At 41.9% G+C, this 27,472-nt stretch overlaps 1 protein-coding gene across 1 annotated transcript in view; it reads left to right on the forward strand.

Moving 5' to 3' along the window:
* Positions 1-27,472, forward strand: part of LOC126184353 (uncharacterized) — a 496,186-nt gene that overhangs the window by 451,407 nt on the left and 17,307 nt on the right. The window contains exons 16-17 of the mRNA XM_049926732.1: positions 6,017-6,285; positions 16,256-16,500. Coding sequence (XP_049782689.1) covers positions 6,017-6,285; positions 16,256-16,500 — 514 coding nt within the window. The remainder of the gene's footprint in view (positions 1-6,016; positions 6,286-16,255; positions 16,501-27,472) is intronic.

The raw sequence follows: 27,472 nt of genomic DNA on the forward strand, positions 1-27,472 counted from the left end.
TGACTGTCAGATACATAGCACACGCAAAGATTAAAAAACTGCTAGAGTAAAACTGTGTATATTGAAGTTAAATGTTATCGTATGCTATATTTATCTTATGATGGCCTCATACCTCGAAATATTTTCAGAAATAAAATACTTCAAGCTGCTTAAATGAGAACTGTTACCAATACTGGTCTATATAAAAACTATTTCTAAATTATAACAAATATCCACATTCGAGTAAGAATCAATTCCAGCACAAAGAATAATACAATCATCATTTGTATTTGCGCGAAATCACCACGAAGAGTCATGTTATGTATGCGAATTTCATGACTAACAAGAATTTCTATTCTACAACCAATCAAACAGTACTACATTTCAGATGTTTAGTTTCACATGTCCAATTTTTTAGTGCTTTCCGTTGAATACAGGATGAAGAAAGACTAGGGTTTAAAGTCCCATCGAAAAGTTCCTTAGAGACAAAAATATGATGAAATAAAATGATGCGCCCTTTCAAATGAACCATCTCGGGACTTGCCTTAAGCCATTTACGGAAGTCAAAGAAACTGCGTCGGAGTGGTCGAATGGAGATTTGACTGCCGTCCTCCCGAATACGAGTCCTCTCTGTCACCTCGCTTAGTGTCCCCTTGAAGTGAAGAAATACAGACATCAGTATCAACAGCGTACATTAACTTCAAAACCAATTAAAATCTGGCGTTAATAACAATAACAACGTAATTAATCGTTTGCTGATTATACAAATGTTTTTATTAGCCTGTTCTTTGATTACTGCGTTTCATAATTATTCGGATTAAACTTCTGATTCTATTGCAGCTCTGATTTCATTGGTAATTAATTACAGCATTTTGCACTGTAGCAAAAATTTTCTGCTCTTTCATTTTCTGAAATCACGGAAGTTCTAAGTCGTTGTCTGCTCTTGTACGAGCGTCTTTGGTCATCAAGCACACAATGACGTGACACTAAACAGTTTTATACAGAAACGTTTTCGACGCATTATATAAAATATTACTCTATGAGACCAAGACGCTGCTGTGTTCGGTTATATTTTTTATTATAACAGGCCTATTTCATCGTGACTGCCATCTTCCGCTTATATCAGGTAGTCTTGATATCCATAAGACACTGATGTCTCAGTTGCTGTCACTACCGTATAGTCCGCCGCTCGTGGTCTCGCGGTAGCGTTCTCGCTTCCCGAGCACGGGGTCCCGGGTTCGATTCCCGGCGGGGTCAGGGATTTTCACCTGCCTCGAGATGACTGGGTGTTTGTGTTGTCCTCATCATTTCATCATCATCCAGGAAAGTGGCGAAATTGGACTGAGCAAAGATTGGGTAATTGTACGGGCGCTGATAACCACGCCGTTGAGCGCCCCACAAACCAAACATCATCATCATCACTACCGTATAAATTTACTCCTTTGATGTTAATGGAGCTATAGTAGGTGTTAAACTTTTGCTGGAACAATTATTTCTGACGTTCTCGCATTATGAAAGTTTATTTCATAATGACGTTATTTGACAAGTGTATTGATAGGTGAGTCAGCGATGCTATGATTATAGTGTGTTCAGTTCGAGAATTGAACCGAGCGAGGTGGCATTCGAAAGGCTAACGGTTCAAAACTGTGTCCGCCAATCCAGATTTGGGTTTTCCACGATGTCCCTAAATCGCTCCAGGAAGATGCCGGGATGGTTCCTTTGAAACGGCAAGGCCTATTTGCTTCACCATTCTTGACACAATCAGTGCTTGTACTTCGTCTCTAATGAGCTCGATGACTACGGAATGTTAAACACAATCTTCCTTCCTTCCTTTCGAGAGCAGACTGGAATTATGAAATCCGTCAGGCGTGACAGGCACTGACCGTTTTGTAAAAGAAAAGCTGCGACAAAGTAATCACAATTATGATCTGGGATTACTTTGTACCATTTCACAAGTGTACCGTGAATATTAGGAATCCGGTAAAACATCAGGTCTCCAACATCGCTGAGGCCGAAAAAGATCCTGCAAGAACGGGACCAACGATGACTGAAGAGAATCGTTCAACGTGACAGAAGTGCAATCCTTCCGCAAATAGCTGCAGATTTCAATGCTGGATTACCAACAAGTGTTAGCCCGCGAACCATTCCACGAAAAATCATCGATATGGGCTTTCGCAGCCGAAGGCCCACTCATGTACCCTTGATGACTACAGAACACAAGGCCTGGGCTCGCCAACACCGTCACTGAACTGTTGGTGACTGGAAACATGTTGCCTGGTCGGACGACTCTCGTTTCAAACTGTAACGAGCAGATGGACGTGTGTGGGTATGGAGACAACCTCATGAACCCGTGGACCCTGCATGTCAGCAGGGGACTCTTCAAGTTGGTGGATGCTCTGTAGTGGTGTGGGGCGTGTGCAGTTGGAGTGATATGGGACCCCTGTATGTGTAGATACGACTCTGACAGGAGACACGTAATAAGCATCCTGTTTGGTTACATGCATCCATTCATGTCCGTTGTGTATTCCGACGGACTTACGCAATTCCAGCAGGACAATGCGACCCCGCACGTCCAGAATTGCTACAGAGTGGCTCCACGAGCACTCTTCTGAGTTTAAACACCTCCGCTGGCCACCAAGCTCCCCGGACATGAACGTTATTGATCATATTTGGGATGGCTTGCAACGTACTGTTCAGAAGAGGTTCAAATGTTTCAAATGGCTCTGAGCACTATGGGACTTAACATCTATGGTCATCAGTCCCCTAGAACTTAGAACTACTTAAACCTAACTAATCTAAGGACATCACACAACACCCAGTCATCACGAGGCAGAGAAAATCCCTGACCCCGCCGGGAATCGAACCCGGGAACCCGGCCGCAGGAAGCGAGAACGCTACCGCACGACCACGAGCTGCGGACTCAGAATAGGTCTCCACCCACTGTACTCTTAAAGATTTATGGAGAGCCCTGTAGGATTCATGGCGTCAATTCCCTCCAGCACTACTTCAGACATTAGTCGAGTCCATGTCACGTCGTGCTGCGGCACTTCTGCTTGCTCCTCCAGTCTGTTGTATTCCTGCTTCCGAGGTATTTAAAACTCTGCATAGGTTCTAATATTTCTCCATTCGCCTTTATTTTCACGCTTTTATTTCCTCTTAGCGCCATTATTGTTGTTTTCTTTGTACTGATTTTCATTCCATAAACCTTTCTTTTAGCTTCATTGGTATACACCATATCCTGTAAAACATTTCATCTATTATGTCAGCATTATACTGAGTGCGTCAACTCGACGTGGCATGGACTCAACAAGTTGATGGAAGGCTCCTGCTGAAACACGGAGCCATGCTGCCGCTATATCCGTCCATAGCTGCGAAAGTGTTGCCGGTGCAGGATTTTGTGAACGAACTGACCTCTCTACTATGTCCCATAAATATTCAGTGGGATTCGTGTTGAGCCATCTGTGTGACCAAATCATTGATTCGAATTGTCCAACATGTTCTTCAAAGCAAAGGCAAATAATTGTGACCCGTTGACATGGCGCATTGTCATCCATAAAAATTCTATCGTTGTTTGGGAACATGAACTCCATGAATGGCTGCAAATGGTCTCCAGGTAGCCGAACGTCACCATTTCCAGTCAATTATAGGTTAAGTTGGACAAGAGAACCCATTCCATTCCATGTAAACAAAGCTCACACCATTATGGAGGCACCACCAGTTTGCACAGTGCCTTGTCGACAACTTGAGTCCATGGCTTCGTGGGGTCTGCTCCTCACTTGAACCTTAACATTCAACTCTTAGCAACTGAAATCGGGACTCATCTGATGAGGCCACAGTTTTCCAGTCATCTAGCGTCCAGTCAATATGGTCACGAGCACAGGAGAGGTGCTGCAGGCGAAATCGTGCTGTTAGGAAAGGCACTTGAGTTGGTTGTCTGTTGTCATAGCCCATTAACGCCACATTTCACCCTCCTGTCGTAACGGATACGTTCGTCGTACGTCCCATATTGATTTCCACCGTTATTTCATGCAATCTTTCTTGCCTGTTAGCATTGACAACTCCGTGCAACGCCGCTTCTCACAGTCGTTAAGTGAAAGCCTTCCGCCACTGCGTTGTTCGTGGTGAGAGGTATTGCCTGAAATGGATATTCTTAGCGCACTAGCCGGCCGAAGTGGCCGTGCGGTTAAAGGCGCTGCAGTCTGGAACCGGAAGTCCGCTACGGTCGCAGGTTCGAATCCTGCCTCGGGCATGGATGTTTGTGTTGTCCTTAGGTTAGTTAGGTTTAACTAGTTCTAAGTTCTAGGGGCCTAATGACCTCAGAAGTTGAGTCCCATAGTGCTCAGAGCCATTTGAACCATTTTTTTTCTTAGCGCACTCTTGACACTGTGTATTTCGATATATTGAATTCCCTGACGATTTCCAAAATGGAATGTCCTATGCGTCCAGTTCCAACTACCATCCCGCGTTCCAAGTCTGTTAATTCACGTCGTGCGGCCGCAATCATGTCACCTCAGCGTTTATCTAAGCTTAACACAAGTATGGAAAGCGGAGTGGTTAACATGTTACAAGGGGCAACATCCTGGCTTAAATTGCACCAAGAATGAGGTGTTCGCGTGAAACAACATTGCCAAACACTGAAATACATTCAAAGATATTCTATAGTATATGAGTCATCAACTCATGCGAAATGAAGAAGGAAAGTACTTAAAATCAGCGTTAACAATAATGGGATACAGATGCGTTCACAAACAACTTTGTAACTTACAAAACAAATAGTCTGAGCACTGTATTAAGTCAGGAGAAAAATACAGGTATAACGCAACCGAAGCAGTGAATAAAACCTTTGACAGAATGATATAGCAGAGTAACACTGACTAGACAAAATGACGCGTTCTTAAAACACTGCCTTTGAATTGAGCAAAAGACGTGCCGAAATTACGTCAGCTGAGTTTTTTTAGTTTTTCCGTAGCTTCTTGAAATCGCTACAAGGGATACTCTCCGGGGCCGGCCGCGGTGGTCTAGCGGTTCTGGCGCTGCAGTCCGGAACCGCGGGACTGCTACGGTCGCAGGTTCGAATCCTGCCTCGGGCATGGGTGTGTGTGATGTCCTTAGGTTAGTTAGGTTTAAGTAGTTCTAAGTTCTAGGGGACTTATGACCTAAGATGTTGAGTCCCATAGTGCTCAGAGCCATTTGAACCATTTTTGATACTCTCCGGGCTTCTACAAGATCCACAGCCAGCTTTTTGTCAGTGCGAAGATAACAGCCAGTCCCTAATGGTTCACAGTCAACGGGTCTTAAAGCGCAAACAAGGGAGTAAATCGAGCGTAAACTCCTTTTCTGTGAAGAGTAGATGAAATTGTGACCAACAACAAAATGCTAAGATTCGAGTTTCATCTCGTGCAGTAGCAGAGTGATAAAGATTAAATTTAGCAGCAGAAAAAACCTTTCAGGGAACTGCAGTGAATGGGTAAAAACAGTGGCAATACATACAGAGAGCACGCCTTATGGGCTGATTGCTGACAAAAAAAAAGTCTTTGACCATTTTCTGTGTGTTTCTAATCTAATAACGGTGTTCTAATTCTTAATAACACTTGAATGAAACGCCGGTACTAGACTGATGCAACGAAATGAATCACAGAGAATACGTAAGTCTTTGAGCGTTGTATAAACAGTGTAAAACTCAATTAATATCACAGACTACCGTCGTAGAATTAGGAGTGATTTCTTGTGACACCTTAATGAGACATAAAGAAGGAAACACTTATGTGTGATCCTACACAAGTATTCTCACAACTTTTCTAAAGTGATTTGGGAGAAATGTTGCTAACGGACAAACTTTCGAAACATAATATGTAACTTTCTTCATGTGCCTCAATCGCGCTATTGTGTAACAAAATCCTAAAAGCACACACACACACAAATTTCGGAACACTGATTTTTCAAGTAATCTTTACCCTCAGACAGCGTACATGAGACTCATTTCTTCCTTACTGTGTGCCTGTACGACGTCATCATTCAATGTGCACATTTTCTGCAGGTCTCTGAACCGCGACAGATCGGGGAAGATACTGCTGAACTTGTGCGTCTCACTGCTGCTGATGAATTTATCCTTTCTGCTGGTGATGGTGAAGAACAACGTCCATTTGGTAGATGTGTGCATACTGGTGGCAATCTTAACGCACTACTTTGTCCTCACATCTCTGGCCTGGATGTTGGTCGAAGCTGTTAACATGTATCAGTTGCTTATCACAGTTTTCGCTACGTCTGAGATTCGATTCATGCTCAAAAGAATGATCTTCGCCTGGGGTAAGTATAAAATTACGCAATACGTAAACAATGGTTGAGCTGTGTTATACAAATCGTGCATGAACCATAAAGCTTATTTCAGTCAATGTGCACATAAATTGTTCGATGGCTACACTGATTTCAACAGACTAGGTGTTATCAACAAGCCATAAATAATTTTTAGCACATGCTACGAATCAACATTTCCACGAGGCCCCTATCAGATGACTCTCTCCCCTGGTGGAAAGGTTAAATCCTAGAAATATTTATGGGCTATTGATAATATGGGAAAAGGTATAGTTATCAAACAGTTTATGTGAGTTTTGACTGAAAAATACTTTAGTTTTAACTATAGTATGTATGAACCGTGCATGAAGCTAATGTTACATAATTAATATTAAAACAGTCTCGCTAACCTCAAATAATATTTTGCACAGACCCGGCCCGTGTCTGTTCAGTATAATTCTATCGGTGAAAAAACGCTCCTTTCGGAACACAAAAAAGACGAATATGTTCCTCTGACGGAAAAGTGAGGAACCAACTGCATCAGCCCTCATTTCATCTTCCTTGCCAAAAATTTTGGCGTGCCAACGTATTCAGATTGTTTTAACATAGAACATTCTAAATCCTTTTCCCTGGTCTCTCTTCGTGGTTAAGCTTTCATACTCCCCTAGACAGGGAAACTTCAACAAGTCGGTATAGGAGATAGGGAAAATTGAACAAATTTTTTACACGTGGTTATAAGGCACCCATATCCGGCGACTGGTGGATATGTAGGCTACTCTCGTTCGCTGCCACTGTCCGCATTTATTTCTTTTTCTCCCTTTGACGCTATCTCCTCTCTCACTTACAGTGGCTCCATCTGCCTTTCTCTCTCACTGCCACAGTCGGATGTATTTACAGTATATCGCACTGCTTCTGACCCTGCTCCTTTTGTCTTTCTTTCCTACTGTCACTGTCTCGTCTATACCTCGGTAGCTCGAAAGTAGTGGGAGATCAAACTTACCTTTTCCCATTTTCAGTCCAAAACGCATGCACCTCTCTTCCTATGTGCTAAATTTCACCAGTCTGGTGGGAAGGGGGGAGGGGGGAGGGGTCGAGACCCCCTAAATCTATATTTGGTCTCCAGTCACCTCTCTTTTTTCATTTCAGCTGTCTCCTCTCTCTTTTTGCCCCCACTGCTTCGGTCTCTATCCATCTCGCTCTTTAAATGCCATCATTTAAAACTTCCGAGCTAAGAGGCCGTGATCGATGTATAAAATTTTCTCCTAACGTTTCCTCTCCAACAGTGGGAGACATCTTCAGATGTAAAATAGCGAACTGCAACCAGAACTCGAGGGAGTGCCGAATATGTGGGCAGTGTAGTGGGAACCAGACTCTATCACGTGCCGTCAGCTACGAGAATCTCTCTGGTAGTTCCAGCATTCTCGACTGAAAGCAATCGATCCTCATTCTTACCTTGCAATATTGACATCCAAATTTTATCTAATTTAACACCTCCCTCATTTGTGTTAAAATTATTACGGTGTTTGTAAATCTCAACAGCCTTTCTGCACATACGGTCATGATAATGACATGTTTTCGATATGACACTCGTCTCAGTGAATTTTATTTCATGATCACCCTCTTGATAAAGATGTTCCACTATGGTCGATTTATCCGTATGTCCTAGGCGGCAATTCCTCTTGTGTTCAACCAGGCGGATGTTAACACTTCTTTCTGTGGTACCTATATAAACCTGACCACAACTACATAGAATTTTAAATACCCCCAGTGTAGCCAGAGACTGTCGTGTACCTTTTGCCGATTCTTTTATCTTCTCGGTGGGTCTGAAGGTGGTTTCCACACCATACTTGCTGGACGCTTTAGAAATGCGATCTGTAACTGTACTGATGAACGGAAGGAAAACTTTCCCTTTTGACGGCCTTTCATCAGTACGAACTTTTAAGTGATGGTAGTACCAGCCGTGGTATGATCTGTATTATCTTTTAATGCCACTATCTCTCACTGACCATCACTATCTCCTCTCTCTTTGGCTCCAACTGCTATCGCCTTCATCCATCTCTCGTCCTCTTTCACTGTCACATTCTATGTCCCACCATCTCTGTCTCCCCTCTCTTTCTCTCCCACTGGCGCTGTTTACTCTCTCTTCCTCCGTCACTGTCTCTGCTGCTCTCTTTCAGCACAAAAAAGTGCGAATGTGTTCGCACGCCAAAAATGTTGGCGAGAACGTCGGAATGAGTTTGTTCCTCACTTTTCTGTCTGAGTCTTTTATAGAGGAACATAATCGCATTTTTTGTCTCCGACGGGAGCATTTTTTGTCTCCGACGGGAGCATTTTTTGTCTCCGATGGGAGCATTTTCTTTTTTTGGGGGGGGGGGGGAGGGGTTGGCTGGTTCCCTTCTTTTCCCTGCTAGAGCAGCGTGTGTTGCTTATGTAAAACGCAATAAAGTATTGATAGTTTATTTAAATGCTTCGACACATTTGTACACTTTAACACATATCATCAACCAACAATTACGCACAATATCAGGTTAACACAAAATCGTTTGCTTTACATTTTTTTCTGAATACTTGGCTCATCGATAGCAACTCATCTAAAACGTCCGGCTTATGATTTGTTCATTAAGAGTAAAAATGTTAAAAAAATACTTTACTTAATTTGTAGTCTTGCCAGTCATTTTAAGTTCTTTTCAAGCCTGGTAAAACCCTTTAAGTACATTTTTTTTCACTCCCGTACCACTTTGGTTATATACCCACTAGAAATACGCTGACAAAATATTTGCGTGTGATGAAAAGTTTACGCAACGTTCGACTCATCTACGACCATAGTTTCGTGACCTTAGAACTCTCATGATACCCACAGAACCAAAGTGATCGCTCACTACGGCAGTTCAAACTACGTTTATGCCTCATACCTGATATTACGAGTATATTTTACGTGCATAAGTGCGGTAACTTTGATAACTTTCGATATCTGGATCACCGTAACGAATAATGATATCGAAATGAGTTTACGGGTTCCTCGAGAACACCGTCTTATGAACGTATCGTAAAAAATTTTGACGATTTGCCACGAATAGAAATTACAGAAGCGACCATCCTCACAACTGGTACTTCCAGGACCAAAAAATCATGGCTTTTCGGGTGCATCTTGACAACGGATGAAAATTTTTGAAAACGTGGAAATGTCATTTCTAGAGATATGTCTAAAGAATACACGGTGAAAACTTTAGTCGTTTTTTATGGTTAGCTATTTAGATAATTGACCCCCACGGAGCAAAAACCGGCTAAAAACCGGTTTTTGTGGTTTTCTCAGGCACCGCCCATGAACAAATTGTACTTTTATAAGTCGCCTAAGGCCCACTTCAGACCATACCTAATCCAAAAGAACCAACAGATTTGTTCAGTTTGCCTGGACTGGAGGAAGTGTGTCATGGTTAAATTTTGACCCTCTACTGTAGGACAGCTACAGTATGCCCCTTCTTCCAACAGGAACCCAAATGGTCTCCAGGCCAAGTGCTATCCAAAACACTTGACACCTCATCTCTGTGATCAATAGAACCCGAGATACGGCCCCATGAAAAATCACATTTTTCGTGACTTATTGGAACACACGTCACGGAACGGTTATGTACAACTGAACATAGTTTCCACTCATTGTTTTAGTTCCCACGGGGATCGTACGACACCGACCAATCTCTGCCTTATCTTATACCTAAGGAGTGTACGCTATTTGATTAAAAGTATCCAGACAACTATTGGTGGACGTTAATACGGGATGTCAGTAGCATTTTCCTTTATGACGCCTTGAACATTGCTGACGACACTTTCCAGGAGGTGTTTGAATGTCTTTGGAGGAATGGCAGCCCATTCTTCCTCCAGAGCCGAAACCAAAGAAGGTAGTGAATTTAGACGCTAGGGTTTGGAGCGAAATCGACGTTCTAACAAATCCCAAAAATGTCACATTGGCTTCACGTCGGGATTCTGCGCCGGCCACTCCATTTCTGGCGTGCTGTTGTCCTCAAACCATCGCCTCACAGATGCTGCTTTGGCAGAGTGCAAACAGTCATCGTCTCCGAACTGTTCCTCTACTGTATGCAATACGGAATGCTGTAAAATTTGTTCATATCTTTCCGCATTTAGCGTTTTCTTAAGCGCAGTAAGAGGACCACACACTAATCACGAGAAACACCCCCAACAGCAACAATACCTCCTCTGTACTTCACTGTTGGCACTACACGTGATGCTAGGTATGTTCTCAAGGCGTGTGTCACACTCAGACCCTTCCATCGCAATGCCATCACTCCATATCAATCATTTCCAGTCATCCATTGCCCAGTGGCGTCGTTCTTTGCACCACATCAAGCGTCGCATAGCACTGACTACAGAAATGTGTGTCTTATGAGTAGCCGTACGACCATTCTACCCCATTGTTTTTAACTTCCTTCGCACAGTCATTGTGCTAGCTGGAAAGCTGGTAGTAACTTGGAACTCGCGAGTGATTCCTCTCCCTGGATTCATGCGATTGTTTACAACCCCCCTCTGCAATATTCGACGGTCCCTGTCCGTTACTACATGAGGTCTCCGTGGTCTTGGTTTAGCTGTGGTCGTTCCTTCGTGTTTTCACTTCATCACATCACGAACAGTCGAATTGGGCAACTTTAGAAAGGTTTAAATTTCCCTCATAGATTTGTTACTTAGGTGACATCCAGTGACTAGTTCACTTTCGAAGACATTGAGCTGTCCTTACTGACCAGTTCTGTTGTTACTGCTTCCTAGTGACAACACAATGCTCCCCGCGCCATTCATACTGTCGGGTACACCTCTCGTGACATCTAGTGGTCAATTCCGTATTACGTAGGAATGTTCTGATACTTTTGATCAGGTAGTGTTTCTCTGAAACAGTTTTCTTCCAGACGTTAACGCAGGCCTTTGAAACCGGAGCCGCCGTATCTCCTCACAAAGTAAAGTGGAGCTTCCTCAGTCCTCTCACCTAGCAAAAATCATCGACAACACACCGTCTGGAAATTGCACATATTGATCACTAAGATGTTGTGAGGTGAACTGCTTATTTGTGAGTATACAGGGTGGCGCTCCAACCTACAGTGTCCCGGAATGAGAAAGTTAACCATGTTGCTTGTCGGAATCCATTGCTACCGTACGTTACAAAGAACCTCTAAATCTACATGCATAGGAGAGCCGTCCAGTAAGTAATGAAATACATTTTTTCTCGACCATTTTCGGTCGAAGAATGCGAAATTTGTTGTGGGACATGGTGAAATATTCCAGCTTCGGCCCCTACAGTCTCGTGAAGCTCCGATAAGTGGCGGCGCTATTCCAAGTCACTCTCATTCGACGTGATCCACGGACCACAATCAAACACCTCGCTGACCAACTTGATGTGTCTGTTGGTAGTGGTGCCACACTGGTTCACCAGATGGGGTTCTCGAAGTTTTGTACCCATTGGGTTCTTCTCCGCCTAACAGAAGATCATATAGAACAACGAAGGACCACCTATGCGGGATTGGTTGAGCGTTACGACGCTGATCCTGTCCATTGTTTGTCGAACATTGTCATGGGCGATGAAACATGGGTTCGTCACTTCTAACTGGAAACAAAACGGCCATCTATGGAATGGCGCCACACCACCTCTCCTCTGCAGAAAACGTTCAAAGCCGCACCCTCACCCGGTAAAATCATAGCGACTGTCTTCTGGGACTCCTGTTTCATATTCTCCCTCATGGTGCAACGGTCAACTCCGAACTGTATAGCGCTACCCTCAGGAAATTGAAGAAATGCCTTTGGTGTGTTCATCGCTACAAAAATTCAAACGAAGTTCTTCTTCATAACAACGCAAGGCATCACACAAGTCTGTGCACTCGAGGGGAGCTCACAAAACTGCAATGGACTGCTCTTCCTCACCCACCATACAGCCCAGATCTCTCACCTTCCCACATCCATCTACTTGGCCCAATGAAAGATGCACACCGCGGGAAGCAGTAAGTGGATAATGAGAAGGTTTCTGATGCAGCAAGGCGTTGGATAAAACGTAGACCAGTTGAGTGGTACCACGCGGGCATACAGGCCCTTTGAGTAAGTCGGCATAAGGCCGTCGCATCGAACGGAGATTTTGTTGAAAAACAGGATTTTGTAGCCAAAAGAGTGGGGAATAATACGGTGTATTGAAATCCTTAATAAAACCAACCTGCTTTCAGAAAAAAAGTGTTGCATTACCTAAAGAACGCCCCTCGTATTCCATAAGCCGGCGTGCGATGCATAGCGAAGGGTACCATGTACGACTACGAGTAATTCCCTTTCACCTTCAAGTCGCAATTGAAGCGATGGAAAAACGGCTTTCTTTTAGCCTCCGTACAGGTCCTAATATCTCTTATGTTAACTTCGTAGCCATTACGCGAAAAGTACATTGGCATCAGTAGAATCGTTCTGCAGTTAGCTTCAAATGCCGGTTCTCTAAATTTTTTCAACAGTGTTCCACGAAAAGAACGTTGTCTTTCCTCCAGTTCACGAAGCATCTCTGTAATACTCGCGTGTTGGTCCAGCCTACCGGTAACAAGTCAGGTAGCACATTTATTCAGAAGATTCCTTTAATCCGATCTGGTGGGGAACCCAAATACTCGAACAGTTCTCAAGAATGGGTCGTACTGCTGTTCTATGAGCGGCTTTCTTTATAGATGATCTGCAGTTTCTAAAATTCTCCCAACAAACCCAAGTCGATTATTCGCATTTCCTACTACCGAACCTACGTCCTCGTTCCATTTCATATCGCTTTGCAACGTTACGCCTAGATATTTAATCGAAGTGACTGTGCCAAGTGGTACACCACTAATAATGATTTCCAACATTACAGTGTTGTTTTCTCCACTCATCTGCGATAGCTTACATTTTTCCACATTTAGAGAAAGCCGCCATTCATCAGGCCAAATCGAAATCCATCAAATCATTTACGTAGATAGAATACAAGAGCGGTCCTGTCACACTCTTGGTGAAGCCTTGTCTCTGACGAACAGTCACTGTCCAAGACTCCATTCTAGGTTCTATAAGTAGTGTTCGAGCCACGCGCATACCTGGGAACAGTCTGCAATGGTGCACTGTATGAAAAGCTTTACGGAAATCTATGTCTGCGACTAGCGGCAACTTGTTTACCATTATGTACGGCGGCTGTTACGAGTATCTCAACTGCTTGTAAATTTCTCATTCTGCTCAGTATCATCACTATTGCCTGAAGAAAGACTCTACTTGTGCACTTGCTGAGTAACACTTGTAAATTTCTCAGTCTCGCGGTTAAAAAAATTATATTTTGTGGGGAACACACAGTTTTTGTTCGAATTTTTTTCACATTGTAGGTAGCAAACCAGAATTATCACATATACATTGAATGGTGGATTCTCAGACAGGGAAATGAGCTAGACACTTATCGAGTACTTGGGCGACAGTAACGACATTTGGTCTTTTACACCGACAGCTAACCAGAAAATTGATTTAGGGCAGTTTACATGCCCTTGTACATCAGATGCAAAGTAGGCAATATCTTATAACACGAAAACGCGCATATCAGTAATTACAGACTTCGCAGAAAACAGATGGCAGAAATAAATTTCTTCGATTAAGGAAAGACATACATCGACTGAAAGTCTGTTAGTGATCGACGAGATCCACGGCCGCTACATGCAAAAGCTCATCGCGACATTCCTCCAGTACGCTCAAGATATAACGAAGATGAATCAATCATACGAGGGGTATTGAATAAATAACGCAACACTATTTTCCTGTCAAATTTCTGTCGAAAAAATGCAGAATTCGTTGTGGGACATCGTGTAATACTCCCGTTTCATCCCCTATAGTTTCATGAAGTTCCTATACGTGCTGGCGTTATACGTAGCCTTCAAAATAGTGTGTCTAACGGAGGTGCATTCCATACAGATAGCTGTCATGGAATTTCTTTTGCGAAACAGCATCTCAGATATTCAAAGACGCAAGCAGAATGTCTACGGAGATCTGCCAGTGAACAGAAGAACGGCGAGTGGATGGAGGAGGCGGCTGTCTTCGTCGCAACAAGGTCGCACAAACTTGTCCGATGTCCCGCGTGCCCGCCAGCCCCACATAGCTCTGACTCCTGCAGCTTTGGAGACTCTCATTCGAGTTAATCGACGGATCACAATCAAACACCTCATTGCGCAGCTGGATGTCTCTGTTGGTAGTGCTGACTCGTCCACCAGTTGGGGTACTCGAAGATGTGTGCCCGTTGGATTCTTCGCCGCCTAACAGAAGATCATACAGAGCAGCGAAGGACCATCTGTGCGGAGTTGCTTGCGCGTTACTAGGCTGATGGTGACGATATTTTGCCAAACATCGTCACAGGCGATGAAACATGGGTTCACTACTTCAGGCCGAAAACATAAACAGCAATCCATGAAGTGGCGCCACACCACCTCTCCTCTGAAGAAAACGTTCAAAGCCGCACTCTCACCCGGTAAAATCATGGCGAATGGCTTCTGGGACTCCGAAGTGGTTATTCTGTTTCATATCCTCCCTCATGGTGCAACGATCAACTCCGAAGTGTATAGCGCTACCCTCAGGAAATTGAAGAAATGACTCTGGTGTGTTCATCGGTACAAAAATTCAAACGAGCTTCTCCTTCTCCATGACAACGCAAGGGCTCACACAAGTCTGCGCAACCGAGACGAGCTCACAAAACTTCACTGGACTGTTCACCCTCATCCATCCTACAGCCTGGCTCTCGCACCTTCTCATTTCCATCTATGTGGCCCAATAAAGGATGCACTCCACGCAAGCAGTACGTGAATGATGAGGAGGTTACTGGTGCAGCAGAACTTTTGCTCCAATGTCGATCAGTAGAGTGGTACCATGCGGACATACAGGCCCTCTGAGTAAGGTGGCGTAAGGCTGTCGCACTGGACTGAGATTATTTTGCAAAATAGGGTTTTGTAACCAAAAGAGTGGAGAATAATATGGTGTATTAGACATCTGAATAAAACCAACCCGCTTTCAGAAAATAAACGTGTTACAATGCCTGTTCAACTCCTCTCGTACTAGGAAGTGGCAGCAGATTTTAAAAGGAAAAGTCAGTAACTGAAGATAGCTCAGGATTTACCAAGTATGACTGTTGATTACTGTGTATGAATGATGAAAGTTTGTCCGTAAGATTGACACAAATTCAATATGTTGATCTATTAGTTTTCAAACACTCTTGCAGGTTTTGACTACCAGTTGCGAAACGCTACATGTTTTTGGTTAATGTAAATAAAATGTCGTGTGACTAGGGCCTCCCGTCGGATTGACCGTTCGCCTGTTGCAAGTCTTTCAATTTGACGCCACTTAGGCGACTTGCACGTCGATGAGGATGAAATGATGATGATTAGGACAACACAACACCCAGTCCCTGAGCGGAGAAAATCTCCGACCCAGCCGGGAATCGAACCCGGGTCCTTAGGTTTGGCATTCTGTAGCGCTGACCACTTTTTTATGTCATTTTGTTCGATATTGTTCGTTGAATTTGTTCGAGGCGGAGTCCGATGACACCCATTTAGGCTCTTCGTTGACCCATTCACTCAGTCTTTTTGTTACAGTGGGTAGCTAACCCTCTGACCGAACACGCTGAGCTACCGTGCCGGCATCACTCAGCTAGCAGGGGCGGACCTTTTTGGATTATAAATACGATTAGTGTTACAGTCTCCAGATGAACGAGTCTGCTACTTCTCTATCTTCTCGTATTTCGAGCGACTTCTTCCTGTGTTCTCCAGCAGAGTCTCTACACTATACATGCCCCTGATGCAATGTTTCAAATTCTCATTCTTATGGCAGGTCGCTGTCCTTTCATCGCTGCAAAATAAGTCAGTAAAACTGATAACAAATGGTATCTAATACCATTAAATAATTCTTTCACTGTCTTTTGTAAATGTTTCCAAACTTTTTTTACCTCGCAATTCATTGTTATTTTAAATTACAGGTGTGCCGCTGATTATCGTGGCATCAACAGCCACGTATGACATTAGTTACTACAATTCAACTTCTGAGTACTGTATGCTGAACAAAAATGAACCATATGTTTACTACATCACATATCTGGGGCCGTCGTGCATAATGCTGGCGGTGAATTGTGTGGTATTTGTGCTGGTATCCAGAGTTCTGTTCCAGAAACATTTGGCTGGGAAGGTGGAAGAAAGACCCGAAAACACCGTCTCCATGTCACAGGTAAAAGTTAAATCAAATATGAGAAACATGAAATTTAATACTGACAAGCTTTTACCGTCAAATGTATTTTACAGCTCGTTAACATTTGCGGAAAACCACATTTGAGAATCAACAAGAGCTGATAATTAAATAAACCTCTCTTCACTACTACTTTCCATAAACCTATCTTCAGGTAACATAGAATCATTTACATCACCTTGCAAGTTGTCATTCTTGCTGCGGCGTCAATAGAAGTACGCAGAGTGCACTTCACACACACACACACACACACACACACACACACAGGAACCTTAATAGACGGTGAAGTGCGTTTATATGACCGTATTACTGGATTTTACTATTGCTGGCAGTTTCAGTGACGAAGGATAGCTTTTTCATGTTTTGACGCCAAAGTAGGAACGATGCCATTCAAACTAATGTAAATAATAGCTCTCGGTGGTTCTTTTAATACGATATTCTTAATTGATATAACTCCTCTCTGATCCATATCGGCTCCGCTATATTAAGCAACCTTTGATAACATTACGTGACACAAAATAATAATACGATACTTTTTATCTGGAATAAGCACCAAAACCCTTTTTACAGGATATAGCATAAAAAGTCAACTGCACATAAATACGAGGACACGCTGGAAAAATGCCTTCGAATTTTTTTGTGAAACTGTTAAATCTTTTTTGAACAAAACAAACTTAATTAAAATTCTACATCTCTATTCTTCCTGCCTACGTATATATTTCTCAACATAGTCACCCTGCAACGAACACATTTCTCCCCTGCGAGAACGTGTTTTTTGATACCGTCACTGTAGACTGTTTGACTTTGATGACGTAGCCACAACCTCACCTCTATTTGTACCGCTTCATCACTATCAAAGTGAAGTCCTCGAAATTGTTCTTTAAGTTTTGGAAACGATGCAGATCGGATCGGTCCAAGTCGTAACAATAAGGAGGATCATCAGTGACAGTGAACCCAAGGCGTCGACTGTTGCAAATGCAGCGTTCGCGTGTGGCTTACCACTGTCATGCTGAGGGAGAGGGTGCTGCACGTGTGAACGAACGTTTCCCACAATTAGAAACTCGGTTACAGCACTCTGTTTCTCATGCACCGACTTAGTTACGCTCCGCAATGTTACATGATATATTTCGAAGTCCTCTAGCGGCAGAGGATTGCAGCTTGCGTCAGCTAAGAGAGGGAAAGTTGACCGTTTAATACATATGACACACAATACCTCAACAGATACTGAGAACAGAATAAAAAATTCGGAGGCATTACTTTTCAGCAAACCCTCGTACTTTGTCTAGTCCCTTATGGTTGTCTGTTTTCAGTTTCCCATAAATAAACACTGTGTCTCTTGGCCGTGTGATTAATGTGGAAAATGATTCGCCATCCACAATTAGCCAGCAGTTCTAAACATGACTACCTTCATTTCTTTGCTGTATACTATATGTACGTACTCAGAGACAGACGATTTAGTTGTTTTCACTTAGTTTCCACTATAGCTGCAACCGTTAACGGAACATTCACAGCTTCACACAACACTTCCTGATACTGTCAACATTCTTATGTTTGGTATGTACACACATTCATTAATCCTTGTTTCATAGGTCATGAATACGACATATCGTAATGATGTGGAACGTGTCACGTTAACGTAAGTTTTCTTTACACAAAATACTTTTTTTTCAGTTACTACTTCATATCTAAGAATTCATTTATTGAGTAGTAGGAGTTGTCATCCAGAAATTCTTTTAATTTGCTTTTAAATGTCTGTTCATGGTCTATATTTATCATTGGTGTTATACAATTTACTGTACAGAGTTGTATAAACTGTGCTATCTCAAAATTTAGTGAGAGTCCATTTACAGAGAACCACTCAATAATTTCCTGAAAGACATTATTTGCAATTTCCTCAGCTCATTCTTGCTTGTTGGGTGTGATTACTATACTTGTATCATCAACAAAAAGAACTAGCTTTGCATCTTCATGAATACACAGTGGCAAGTCATAAATATATTAAGAACCATAAGGGACCCAAGACTGAACCCTATGGGACACCATTCTTGATACCTCCCCAGTTAGAGGACTCTGCTGGTTTTTGCAGACTGTCTGTATCGTCAATTTCAACCTTCTGCATTCTTACAGTTAAGTATGAATTAAACAATTTGTGCACTGTCCCACTCATACCACAATACTTAAGCTTATTTAGACGAATTTCATGATTCACCCAATCAAAAGCCTTTGTGGGATGCAAAATATCCAAATGTTTGATGTTTGGTTATTCAATGCATTTTATATTTGATCAGTGAAAGCATATATAGCATTTTCTGTTGGAAAGCCTTTCTGAAAACCAAATTGACATTTTGTTAGTACTTCATTTTTACAAATATGTGATGCTGCTCTCGAATACATTACTTTTTCAAGAATTTTGGATGAAGCTGTCAGAAGTGAAATTGGGTGGTAGTCGTTAGCATCAGATCTATCCCCTTTTTTATGCAATGGTTTAACAATAGCATATTTCAGTCTATCTGGAAAAAATGCCCTGTTTCACTGAGCTACTACGTACGTGGCTGAGAATACTACATATTTGTTGGGAACAAGCTTTTAGTATTGTTGGAAATGTCATCAATTCCATGTGAGCTTTTATTTTTGAGTGAATTTATTTTTTTCCTAATTTCAGTAGGAGAGGTGGGTTGAATTTCAGTTTTATCAAACTGCATTAGTACTGCCACTTCCATATACTGTCTTGCATTTTCTAATGAATATCTGGATCCTGTTTTCTCTACAACACTTAATAAATGCTTATTACAATAGTTTTCTACTTCTGACTTCTTGTTAACAAACTTTTCATTGTGTTTGATAGAAATATAGTCGTCCTATGCTCTCGGTTGCCCTGTTTCCCTTTTAACAATATTTCAAATTGTTTTAATTTTATTATCAGATCTGCTAATCTCAGACATAATGCACGTATTTCTGGAATTTTTAATAACTTTTCTTAATACAGTGCAGCAGTTTTTATAATGTTGCACAGTTAAGAGAGCATTACTTCTCCTAGCTATAAGATACATTTCCCTTTTCTGTTTACAAGATATTTTTATCCCTTTAGTAAGCCACGACTTTTTACATGGTTTCGTACCATTAAATGTCACTGTTTTCCTAGGGAAACTGTTTTCAAATATACTCACAAAGGTATCATGAAATAGGTTAAATTTTAAATTAGCATCATGTTCTCGGTACACCTCATCCCAGTCTAACTGTTGCAAGCTTTCCCTAAAATTTTGAATTGTTAAATCGTTAATTGAATGCACTATTTTGGAAGACAATTTTGCATTACTGTATGGAGCTAACTGAACAGATAGACCATTCTTAACAGGAAAAGTTTTTATTTAATTAAATTTATCTTGGTCTAAGTATAGATTATCTATCAGTGTGCTGCTTTCCTGTACCACCCGAGTAGGAAAATCAATAACTGATGCCAAATTGAAAGAACCAAGTATTACTTTAAGGTCAAGCTTTCTATTGGACTTTTTCAGAAAATCTACATTGAAATCTCCACAAACAATAATTTGCTTTCCTCTGTCTGATAGATAGCACAACAAAGAATCCAAGTTTTTCAAAAACAGTATGTCCCACTATCACTGTTTCCTCGCAGTCAAGTCGTTCCCCAGAAGGTTTTCCCTTTCATGAAGAAGCAGTTTCTTTGAATTTACTCAGTTCTCTCAAATTTATTGCTCTAGATGTATATTGACTGCTTTGGGATAGCTGTTTGTCCTACTGCGTTCTGAAGCGACACTGTGCAAAAGTAATAAAATTGTCTTTGGCAAATCAGTGGAGTAAAAGGGATCACCATGCTGATAGCAATTATACTGCTTAATTCAGCCTAGAGTTGCTAACTTATACGAAGGGATACAACAATCAGAGAACGAAAATATTCTATTTTTCTAATAAAAAAGTATTAAAGCCTTCTTAGTCAGCTTATAAGGTATTTAAACTTGGTATTTGCTTTAGGCTAACTTTATCTTCCAGGTCCATCTGAAATGCTTTGAAAATGGTATTGTAAAATAAAAAAAATAAAAAATACGGGAAACTGTGGCTGAAAGCAAGTTACCTTAATATGACTTCAGAGTGAACATTTTTCAAAAAATCTACTTTTTGCGCCAGTAAAGAACCTGCTGGATACTGCTGGCAAAGGCTCCTTTGCAATGTCAATCGATGAACTGTTGCCTTCAAAGTTTGATGCAAACGGCTGTCCACTGACTGTGATAGCCACTAGCTCTGTTCCTTATGCAACTGGTTAACACCAGGTCCCAACCCCTGTGCTAATAGTTTGCAGAAAAACATAGATCTTGATGACACATGTCAGTGAAATGTTCAGCAATTCCCATCCATGTTCTCTTTTTCTCATCATTCAGTATGCATGGCATAAATCAAAGACAGATCGTCATCTAACTGTTCGTGAATGGCGGCTTTAACATTGTCGTTGCTAATCCTCAGTTCCTCTGATATCACCTTCATAGAAGGTTAAGGATTTTCTGCTAGCACCTGTCGCACTTGCTCTTATGCTTGTTCAAAGTGAAACCAAATGTGGGACATTATCCTTTCTCAATTATGAAACCGTTTGAACTACTGATCTCTGCCACTGTTTTATGCAGTTTGTAGTAAAATTACAGTAGTTGCTTATGTGACGCTTCATTGCACCATGAGGGCAGTGTCAGGAATTCTTGTTCTGGTACAGAAAGAATTTGTCTTTCTGGTAAAAAAAATACAGACATTTTTCGGTGCAGTCCTCCTTTAGTCCACTGCATTTTATCAAAAGTTTCTCTAGTGAGTGGATTCCATTCCTAGTGTACGATTCTGGAATGTATTCAGAATTCCCATCCGCAGAGGCCACAACCACAATTCATATCCACATCCTCCACTTTTCTCATGCTAAAGCATATTTGTAGACAGGTATTCTGTCTTGATAAAAGGTAAAGATTTTGGTAGCCTAGGACCCTTCTCGTGTTTTGGTGCCTAGCTGATCTAGAAGACTTGCATATTGTATGCAAACTTGTCAATGAAAAGAATTCTTTTTGTATCTCACAAACAAATCCTTTGGGCATACATTTTCTGGCAGACAAAACTGGCTTTGCCCATTTTGGCACATGGCCACTGGCTTGCAGCCATTGTTTTGATTTCTGTTTTGTTCTGGCATGGGGCAGTGGAGTAAGGTCTCTCCCATACTAAGAGATCACTACATAAAAACTGGTTGAATTACTCAAAAATGTGCCAAACATTCAGTTTGGTCAACATTTAACAACTGAACCATGAAACATGGAGCATGCCAAGATGGGGTTGCTTGCGTGTCCCTACAACTCAAAACCGCCTTTCCTATGGGTAAAGCCACAATGGAGGGACATCTGTGGAGATACCAGGCAAGTCTGTGGTTCCTAAAGAGCAGCTGCACTATTTCTAATAGTTTCAGGAGCAACAGTCAGGATGACTGACAGATCAGGCCTTCTAACATTAGCCAACATGTCCTTGCTATGGTGATGGTATCGTCTTGAGTAAAATATTATGGAGATAAAATACTCCTCCTTTCATATCTGTGGATGGGGATTAATCAGGAGTATGTTGCCAAACGAAACTGGCATTTTAGTCAAAGCATGGAATGTCAAACCCCTTAATCAGGTTGATAGGTTACAGAATTTAAATGGTAAATGGGCAGGTTGAAGTTATCTTTAGTGGGAATGAATGAAATGCAGTGACAGGAAAAAGAGGACTTCTGGTCAGGTGAGTACAGTATTATAAATACCAAATCAAATAGAGGTAATGCAGGAGCAGGTTTAATCATGAACAAGAAAATAATAATGTGAGGACAGCATAGTGAACATCTTTCATAGCCAAGATAGAAATGATGCCAACATCAACCACAACAGTACAAATTTATATGCCTAGTAGCTCTGCAGATCATGTGGAGATTGAAACACTGTATGATGAGATAAAAGAAATTATTCAGATCCTTAAGGGAGGTGAAATTTTTATTGTGCTGAAGGACTGGGATTCAGCAGTAGGAAAATTAAAACAAGGAAATATAGTGGAAGAACATGGAGTGGAGGAAATGAATATATTGAAGCAATTCGTAAATTAGATTAGGAATTACTGAGATAATTAAGGGGATAAAATTATAATTGTGACGGAGGACAGGAATTTGATAATAAGAAATGGAAGAGAAGAAAAAGTAACAAGAGAACATAGACTGGGAGCAAGAAATGAAAGGAGAAGCCATCGTGAAAGAAGTTTGTATGTTTAGGAGAGACCTGGACACCAAAAGTTCTTAGACAGATTATATAATGGTAAGACAAACATATAGAAATGAGATTTTTAACTGTACAACATTTCTAGGGGCACATATGTACTCTGACCATAATTTATTGGTTATGAACTGCAGATTATAACTGAAGAAACTGCAGCAAAAGGTAGGAATGTAAGGAGATGGGGACTGGATAAATTGAAAGAATCAGAGGTTGTCGATAGATTCAGAGGGAGCAATAGACAAATATTGACTGAAAAAGTAGGAAACAGTGGGAAGGAATAGTGACTACCATAGAAGATGTGAAATAACGAAGACAGCAGAGCTTTGGAGAAAAGAGAAGCATCTGTATGGGTATCAAGAGTTTGAATGGCAAGTAAGGAAAGACAGGAAAGCTGAAAGATGGAAGGAATGTATGGAAGAGCTGGAAAGGGAAATGAACTTATAAAAATATTACAGAAATGGAAAAGGAATAAGCGAAGATGGGCTGCAAATATTATACTGCAAGAATAATTTGACAGAGCACTGAAAGATCTTTACTGCAATAAAGCTCCCAGTGTAGACGACATTCCTCAGTATTATTGAGATCTTTTGGAGAAGCTGCCATCACAAAACTATTCCATCTGGTAAGCAATGTACAGTATACAGGTGCAATGCCCCTTAGTTTCAAGAAGAATGAAATAATTCCATTTGCAAATGTGTCAGGCACTTACCTGTGTGAATATCAACAAACATCAATTTAATAAGTCATGGTTGCAAAACACTGATCTGAATTATTATATAATAATGGAGAAACTGGTAGAAGCTGACCATAGAGAAGATAAGTTTGGTTTCTGGAGAGTCACCTCAATTACTCATTTGTGTATTCTTTGGATATATACTTAGATTTACCCCAAAACATTACTGATTTCAATTTTGGATCTTATTCAGATTTCTGTACCTAGTATTATACAAGCTGTGTTGCTTTTTAGGAGTGCTTCAAACTCTTGGAGTTTGTTGTAAATGCTTCAGCAGCTGATTGCTAAGATTTTAATTATTTCATCTGTAGAGGTTATGTGTTCGAGTCTTATAATAATTCTTCAAGATTTCATACAGCTAACATAATCCAGTTTGGATTTGGTTACATGGACTAGGCAAGGCATAATATGAGATCTACTTCTGCTCCAAATAGTTATAATTATTTAAGTCCAACTGCAGTAGTCTGACTTAATTTAGTGACAGGTTTTCTGTATGCACCAGTTCTAGTACTCCATAACTAATAGTGTCTCTTATACATTGTTCATTCTTGGCATTAGTGTCATTAGTATCAGTGTCATCATCATCATCATCATCATCATCATCATCACTATCACTATTATCCATGTCATAACTACTGACAGATAAAGGTCACCTCCAGACTTACCCATGCATTACACTATTCAGTGATACACATCAATGATGCTTTTGCATGTTTCTAATGTCACCTATGATATCATCTCTGTCTTTTTTTATCTCTTGGGACCCAGCAAAGAATTTTGTTGATCCTTCTATCATCATTTTTGTCTGGCCACAGGTCTCATATGCCTCCATTTCATTTCCACTATAGTTACAGTTGTCTTCCACCCAAGTGTGTTCTCTGGTCAATTTGCTTGCTTACCTTACTCCCCTAGTTGTTCCCAAGATGCATCTTACTATTTATTTCTAAGAAACCTTTAGTTTATTACAGTTTTTGTACAATAGCTGCCATACCGGTACATCATTAACTTTCTGGGTCAGAGACATCTGAAGCTTTTTTTTGAAAACTTTATTGAGTTTACCAAAAGTATTAGTGGTCTTATTTATTCTTGTGTTTATTTTCCTTTTCTGCCCATTCACTCAATGTCTCCAGCTGTATTTAAATAAAAACATTTATGAACTGCTTCTGTGAATTTGCTGTTAAATAGCACTACTTCTTTTTTCTTCTCACAATATTTTAGTCTTTATGTTACTGATTTTCAGACATATTTTCAAATGTGCTTTATTGAATTCTTCCATTCATTAGCAAAGTTTAGCGACACTAGAGGCAAATAGTACATCATCATCAAAATGTATTTGGTGCAGATAAGTTCCATGAACATCTGCTCATTCATTGTTCTCCAGTTTAAGGATCAGAAAATTTGCTCTGAGATTGTCAGATATACACTCCTGGAAATGGAAAAAAGAACACATTGACACCGGTGTGTCAGACCCACCATACTTGCTCCGGACACTGCGAGAGGGCTGTACAAGCAATGATCACACGCACGGCACAGCGGACACACCAGGAACCGCGGTGTTGGCTGTCGAATGGCGCTAGCTGCGCAGCATTTGTGCACCGCCGCCGTCAGTGTCAGCCAGTTTGCCGTGGCATACGGAGCTCCATCGCAGTCTTTAACACTGGTAGCATGCCGCGACAGCGTGGACGTGAACCGTATGTGCAGTTGACGGACTTTGAGCGAGGGCGTATAGTGGGCATGCGGGAGGCCGGGTGGACGTACCGCCGAATTGCTCAACACGTGGGGCGTGAGGTCTCCACAGTACATCGATGTTGTCGCCAGTGGTCGGCGGAAGGTGCACGTGCCCGTCGACCTGGGACCGGACATCAGCGACACACGGATGCACGCCAACACCGTAGGATCCTACGCAGTGCCGTAGGGGACCGCACCGCCACTTCCCAGCAAATTAGGGACACTGTTGCTCCTGGGGTATCGGCGAGGACCATTCGCAACCGTCTCCATGAAGCTGGGCTACGGTCCCGCACACCGTTAGGCCGTCTTCCGCTCACGCCCCAACATCGTGCAACCCGCCTCCAGTGGTGTCGCGACAGGCATGAATGGAGGGACGAATGGAGACGTGTCGTCTTCAGCGATGAGAGTCGCTTCTGCCTTGGTGCCAATGATGGTCGTATGCGTGTTTGGCGCCGTGCAGGTGAGCGCCACAATCAGGACTGCATACGACCGAGGCACACAGGGCTAACACCCGGCATCATGGTGTGGGGAGCGATCTCCTACACTGGCCGTACACCACTGGCGATCGTCGAGGGGACACTGAATAGTGCACGGTACATCCAAACCGTCATCGAACCCATCGTTCTACCATTCCTAGACCGGCAAGGGAACTTGCTGTTCCAACAGGACAATGCACGTCCGCATGTATCCCGTGCCACCCAACGTGCTCTAGAAGGTGTAAGTCAACTACCCTGGCCAGCAAGATCTCCGGATCTGTCCCCCATTGAGCATGTTTGGGACTGGATGAAGCGTCGTCTCACGCGGTCTGCATGTCCAGCACGAACGCTGGTCCAACTGAGGCGCCAGGTGGAAATGGCATGGCAAGCCATTCCACAGGACTACATCCAGCATCTCTACGATCGTCTCCATGGGAGAACAGCAGCCTGCATTGCTGCGAAAGGTGGATACACACTGTACTAGTGCCGACATTGTGCATGCTCTGTTGCCTGTGTTTATGTGCCTGTGGTTCTGTCAGTGTGATCATGTGATGTATCTGACCCCAGGAATGTGTCAATAAAGTTTCCCCTTCCTGGGACAATGAATTCACGGTGTTCTTATTTCAATTTCCAGGAGTGTAGTTTTGGTGATATGGAATGTCCTTGTCTGACACTTATTTTAGTTTTGAACTTCGCACTATACTGCTGAAGTCTAATGGAAACTGTAGCAATAACATATTATATTTTTCAGTATATTATCACCATGTGTGTGTGTGTGTGTGTGTGTGTGTGTGTGTGTTTGTGTGTGTTTTCTTTATGTCAAGAAAGGACTTATTCTGAAAGTTTGCAAGTTTTCTTTGTCTATTGTGTGTGTCTGTTGGCTACTCAACCCGTCTACTATCTGGTGAGTGGTGTCCTTTACAAGTATTAAATTGGTTCCATAAATATATTGTTTCTCAAGGGCTGTCAGTACAGTGTTTAAAAGTGAGTAAGAAGCTTATTCAAAATGGATGAATTTCACATAAACTGATAATTCATATCACTGATTGTTCCTATAACTTTGGAAATTATCCATTTTGATATGTCCATCCACTTCTAAGGCAAATATGTTCCTCTGACTCATTAAAATCTAAAATTTTTTTCTATTCAGATGGTGATGATATTAATGAATATTTTGTAAATTACAGATACATACTGGATTATCCTAGAATTTTTTATGTCTTGTCTGTCTCCTCTCTTGTACAGGAGAATAATTGTATCAATGTCCCAGTATTGCAGAATTAGATAAACAATCCTGCAAGCTCCTTTTGTAGCAGTTTTTCTCCAGCTTTTATCAGTTATGATCGATCACCTATATGTTTCCCCCCAGGGGGTCCACAACTCTTTTGTGGATACGTGCGTAACGAGCACGGGACCCCGAGCTAATGTGGTCCTCCTTCCTTTCCAGGCTGCATACCTTCCTTTTCCGCATCCTTCCCTATCCCCCATCTTCGCCCCCCCCCTCCCCTCACCGCTGGCTCTTTCCTTCCCCTTCTCCCCCTCTGGGAGTATGGTTTGTGCCTACGTCTGGAGATGGACACTCGTAAATGTAACGCATTCTTTCCTTCTCTGCTTGTATGTCTTTATCCTTCCTTTGTCCTTCTCTTTTCCTTACCTCTTCTCTTTACCCTTTTCTGCACTGCGGCGTTTGAGACCTCTCTTCTTTCCTTTCCCTTTCTTTGTTTTTCTCTTTCTCTTTC

The sequence above is a fragment of the Schistocerca cancellata genome, chromosome 4 (genome assembly GCF_023864275.1).
Source record: "Schistocerca cancellata isolate TAMUIC-IGC-003103 chromosome 4, iqSchCanc2.1, whole genome shotgun sequence".
Lineage (NCBI taxonomy): Eukaryota > Metazoa > Arthropoda > Insecta > Orthoptera > Acrididae > Schistocerca > Schistocerca cancellata.